Genomic DNA, 5,607 nt, shown 5'->3' with positions numbered 1-5,607 from the left:
AGTAATGAGGCCCTTCTCACACAAGATTGAAGTAAGAAATAGGTAGCAAAATGAGTGGGATAGGTTTGCAGAATCTTTAGGGTATAGATCTTTGGTAGAACAAATTCTCAAGAAGGATACCACCATAGAGTGGAGGTATTTACGTGCATTTTGGTGTAGATAAGATTTAATGTTGAATCATTTAACCATCTCAAGACGGTGTTTCGTTACCAATATAGTCTGCACGAAACCCATGAGGAATGAGTCCTTTTTTTTTACTAGTAAAGATAATTTATTGAAAAAAGAAAGTGAAAGGGAGGCTGAGGTGATCAGCCTGAGAATACGAGGAAGCAAAAGCAAAAAAAAAAAAAAAAAACCAACAAGGACTCTCAACCTGACCCTACCATCTTACGAGAAAGTCTTCAAAGAAAACTCCCCTAAACTTTTTAAAAGGTTTACACCAGTAGAATAACAGAGCCAATCAAGAAACAATAAAATCCTGCATAGAGAACTCCTTCCCTTTAAAAATACATCTGTTTCTCTCCTTCCAAATGCTCCATCAAATGACGAAAGAGACCAAGCACCACAATGTCTGCTTAGATTTGGAAAACAGTCTTCCCCAATATAAACAGGAACCAAAAAGAGAACTGATAGAGAAAGGGAGACACCCCTCCACTCCAAATAACGACATAAAATGCGTCCAAATCTGACTAGCGAACAGACAATGGATGAGCACATGATTTGTCCATTCCCCATTATTCTTACACATAGCACAGAAATTAGGAGAAACAAACCCCTGCCTTATAAGCAGACGTCGTGAATCTGGAACTGAATTTCCTCAAGATTTTGGTATGTTGCACTAGGGTTGGTGTTTATAAGCCGTGGGATTTGCATGTGCCATGTTGTGAAGTGGCCACTTCTGGGACTCAAAACAACCCTGGGGTTGTGATCCTGAACAACTCCTACCATACTTGAAGGCCTCAATCTCTGCTAAGAATCTCTCAAGTTCCATTATGAAAACCATATGAACTAATATTCTTCATTTAGCAAAAAAAAAAATAAATAAATAAATATGAACTATTCTTATTTCCATTGGGGGGAAGAAGCATTACTGCATATAACAAATACAAATTAGAAAATAAAAAATAATAATTTACAGTACAATGAGATCCTATATGCGTCGAAAATTTAGCTACTATTTTCAATTACTCACACAATATGAATACTAGAAGCCATTTATTTTTTAGCCCAAAATGGATTCGATGTAACCGTAAAGCATACTTCTATACACAACTTTTACTTGAGTATCATGTCCCTGAATTTTACTCATTCTCCAACAATTGTAGTGCTGTGTCAACGAGCGAGTGGATTGTTATGCTATGCCGACTTAGTCCAATAATACCAGAGAAAACATTGAAATTCTCTAACTCTGATGTGGTCTCTGTTACACTCTGAAGTTCCTTCACCATTCCAAGTTCCTTGAAAATATGAATGTGTTTTTCTTTGTCTCTCATCATCCAAATCACTAGCTCAATTGCAAACCGTCTTATTCTTGGAACCTTGATTGCTGGGTATTGGTAATGTTTCATAATCTGGACTAGTTTTGTCACCAATTCGATCTCCGTAATGCCAGTTTTTTCAAACATGATGCTTGTTTCTTCAGAATTCATGAATCTGAAACCCTGTGCTGCTAACCCAAGCATCACTTCTTGTAATTTGTTCTCTTCTGACATTATTGCCTGAAGAACCTGAGGAGAGAAGGAACAAAAAATCATAATTGACACCTCCTAACTGTGAAAAAACGAAACAGCAAAGAAGAAAAAAATTGCACAAAACACAAGGATTTACGTGTTTCGACAGTGTGCCTATGTCCACAGATCAGATCAAGAATAATTATTATTTTCTTTCAAGTTTTACAGTCCTAGAGATCTCTATTTATAAAACTGGGGGTTGCTAAAATGTGTCTATCTCCCCCCACAATAGAAACCCCCCAAAAAATAAAAATCCTTTAGAAAATATTACATAGTTTCCTTTTTCGTAACCCTAAAAAATTTGGTCTGGGGGCTCCATTCCCAAGCCCCTAGGATGGGGGCACTGCCCCCTTCACCCCCACCCTGGCAGGCGTCACTCCCCCCTGCACCCCTGCAACTCAGCATACCACCAACATAATACAAAACATTTACACAACACTATGTTCAATTTTAGGCTGCTAATAAAGAATGGGAAATAAAAAAATTTTGTTAAAGAGAACTCACAATGGGTGCAGCAGTAGTGACTGCCCTTAACTTGATGAAGCAACCAGGTCCACCATACGCACATAGATTCCGTAAAATTCTTGCTGAATTTTTACGGAGGACCGGTTTCTCCAATGCCGCGACAAGCTTTGCCACCATATCCAATTTCAATATCCGATGACAATTTCTCTCACTCTCAAATGCCAGCATTGCAAGTGCTTCTCCAGCAACAACTCTCACATGATTCTGACTTTCTGGCATTCCCTCCTTAAAGAAAATGTAGAATAGTTCTTTTAGAATTCCTCCCGTGCTTCCGATCCTCTCTGTTGCATCCTCTTCCAATGCTAAACAAGTTAAAATCTCAATTCCCAACTTTTGCAGCAGTGGGTGGTTCCCACCATACCGTAAAATGTCTCTGATGTTGCTGATCGTAAATACAATCTCCGAAATCTCTTGGCGGAGAAGCTTCCCCGTGGTGCCTGTCGTGCTCACGAGCATCTTCACAAGTTGGAGCGATCGTTTCACTGTCATAATTTGAGATTGTGTTACACTTTCATCCCGCAACGACCTCTCTCCTGCTTGCGTGAAATCAATAATCTTTGGTAAGAGGCCTCTTGTGTTCCCAATCTTTCCACAATTATCGTGATCACGGGCAAGTTTTTTCAGAATGAGAAGACCCAAATGATTAAACGTTGAAAACTCGTAATTTTCATGGTCGCAGATGACGTGTTTTTGGCAGATTTCATCAGCTTCACTTGTCGAACTCCTGTTGTTGTAGAGTAACGATGATATTGATTCCATTGCACCGGGGATTCCGGCAACCCGGAGAGAATTTTGCTTTTTTCCGGCTAGTTTTGACAAGATTTCTGCAGCTGATAGTCGAATTTCTTCCTCTTGTGTATCCTTCCAATTCAATATCTCAACCAATCTTTCCATAACAGATATAGAGATCCCAATCTTCTGAAGTGTATCATCAGAAAACCTCTCATTTGTCGCAAACTTTCGCAGAATTCTGGCTCCAGTGAGCTGCTCATCATAGGAATCAGAAGACAAGAGTTCCATTCCAAAAGAAACCAAATCCATTTTCAAGCCATCGAAGATGCTTCCATTAACACATTTTGAATATGCATCATAAAAGAACCTTTTGATTGAATTCATACCCGAAGGTCCGAACTGACACTCTTTGTTTACTTCTTCCAACAATTTATAAAAGATAACGTTGCACTCCCAATACACTTTCTCCAATAGAAACAACATAGCTTCAGAGAAGGCCAATCCATAGAAAATATTCAGAGCAGAATTCCGATTCCTCTTGTCAGAATCACTTTTGCTTACTTCCCCAAAGTTCTGCTTGATAAGCTTGATCAGAGACAATGTTACGCAGGCCGAGGCCGATAACAATTGAAGCCAATAGAGAACCTTACTGACGTTTCTCGATAGAAAAACCCATCTTCCATATGGAAGCAGAGGGACATCTGACGTTTCCCATGTCCTCGTTGGCGATTTTTGGTGAATCCGATTGCTGGGGTTTTCAATGTGGGTTCTCTGTGTTATCTCTCTATTGTGGTGGCTTTGCGGTCGAATTGTGATAATTGGCCTGAACATTGACTTTATGGTTTGAAGGAAGAAGTGTGAGCTGGATTTCAGTGCTCGAAAACTATTTATCCCAGCATCCGTTAGTGACCAAGTTGCCTGGTGTTGCCATTCAAGTTCATGACTCCTACTGAAAATTCTTGCCCCCTCGATTAGAAGTATTGTAGTAATGAACCAGAAATCAGTTTTGTCTAGAGTAATGGCGAAGCCACCGAGAAGAACGACGGTTGCCCATATGAACCCTAAGGTTCCTAGACCACTTGCAATTTTTTCAAGAACCGCTAGCCGAAGAGCAAACAACGTCAGCTTCTTTTCTGGTGCTGGTACAGTTGGTGTCTTTCGAGAACCCGAATTGCCATTGCTACTGTCTATCTTTTCAATTGGGTTGGTAACCTCTCTCCGGGGTTCAAATATGGTGGCGGAACCCCAGTTGTCGCTGGTCTGCTTGTGCTCGATGATCTGCAATCGAACACTCCCATCGCCTTCTATCGATTTAGGATCCCCATGATCCATTTTTGCCTGATTTTCACCACTTAATTGGTAATAACTTATTGAGACTATAGGGATATGGGTTCTTTAGTTCATATGATTGAAGAAAAACCTGCAGAGATCAACTCAATTATTATCAGAAGTTGGATGGATGTCAAGAAATTTGTGTTGGGCAGAAGAAAGAGTTGATGTTAAGGGAAGATAATTGACTTGTTGAGACTAGAGAGAAATGGGTTCTTTCAAGATTGAAAAAAGAGATGAAGAGATCAACTGAATTATAGTTAGAAGTTGGTGAGATTTCAGGAAATATTTGTTGAGATGAAAAAGAAGAAAGATTTTAATGTTAGGGAAAGATGATGAACATGAGGAAAATTGGGCTTGGCATTTATGGTGTGGGAATTAGGAGAAAGAGTAAGGGCAAGTTGCTTCTAATATCTTAGAATGTTTGTGTTGCTATTGTGGTGTTTGTTGTCATTTTTATAACTTGGGGAAGGGGTTTTTGTTTTGCTGTGTCTTGGGTGTTTCTCTTATCTTTTCTGCTTGACTTTTAAGTATGTGGGTGTCTTTGTGTTATTGAGTGAATCAAACTAAAACTCAAAAGCCTCTTTTACCCTAAACTAAAAAGAGAAACTATATTCTGTTTCACCTTTTTTTATTTTTTCTCCCATCATTCTCTCTTTATTTGAACAGACTCATTCTTAAAATGACAGTTATGCCCCTTAATTAAGAAATGGGTGATCTAGACATACAATGTGAATATTTGAGATATCCTGTACTGTATAATATTTGACCTCAGTTTTCTCTAAATAGGCTAATAGAAAATGACCTAAATACCCAAATGTTCAAATTGTAACAAAATATTGTTGATTTTTCTTCCCAAAACCATTCATCTTCAACTTATTGGGTAAATTTTTTTATCCTACTCTTCAACCTTGCAATTCTGTCTATTACACCCGTCCTCCTCAACCTTGAGATTCTACCTAGTTCATTCTCAAGAATAATGTAAGATTTTTGAAGAAGAAGAAGATACAATTTTGGAAAGAAAAATCAAGAGTTTTCTTCAGGAGAAGAAGGAAAAGTTGTAATAGATGGATGGAAGGTGTTAAATAGATTAAAAATAATTTACCGTAGAGATTGGAGAGCTAGAAGATGGCTGGTTTATGGAAGAAAAGTCAAGGATTTTTAGTTGAAGATGAGGGCACTTATGTCATTTTCCATTGGTCAGTAAGAGAAGACCCAAATTAAAAAGGCATTTATCAATTTAAAAACATGGCCTCAAATATTCACAAGGGGTATGTCTAAATGACCTTTT

The 5,607-nt window shown here is 38.5% G+C and overlaps 1 protein-coding gene across 1 annotated transcript; it reads right to left on the bottom strand.

Moving 5' to 3' along the window:
• Nucleotides 1-1,079: 1,079 nt before the first annotated feature.
• Nucleotides 1,080-4,752, bottom strand: LOC147404514 (uncharacterized). Its single transcript, XM_086440521.1, has 2 exons — nucleotides 2,235-4,752; nucleotides 1,080-1,727 (listed from the first exon to the last, which is right to left on the bottom strand). Exons 1-2 carry the CDS (start codon nucleotides 4,317-4,319, stop codon nucleotides 1,302-1,304), a joined length of 2,511 nt encoding a protein of 836 aa, XP_086296647.1. The 5' UTR covers nucleotides 4,320-4,752; the 3' UTR covers nucleotides 1,080-1,301.
• Between the last annotated feature and the right edge of the window lie 855 nt (nucleotides 4,753-5,607).

This window comes from Akebia trifoliata, chromosome 4 (assembly GCF_017979445.1).
Source record: "Akebia trifoliata isolate Shusen 1 chromosome 4, ASM1797944v1, whole genome shotgun sequence".
Classification (NCBI taxonomy): Eukaryota; Viridiplantae; Streptophyta; class Magnoliopsida; order Ranunculales; family Lardizabalaceae; genus Akebia; species Akebia trifoliata.
This window is presented reverse-complemented; position numbering and strand designations above follow the sequence as displayed.

What these genes read in the sequence shown, in the direction of transcription:
- LOC147404514 (XM_086440521.1), bottom strand. Translation starts at nt 4,319, where the DNA reads ATGGATCATGGGGATCCTAAATCGATAGAAGGCGATGGGAGTGTTCGA. An exon ending in TCACTACTGCTGCACCCATT is followed by an intron (nt 1,728 to 2,234) that starts GTGAGTTCTCTT and finishes TTCTCTCCTCAG; the next exon opens with GTTCTTCAGGCAATAATGTC.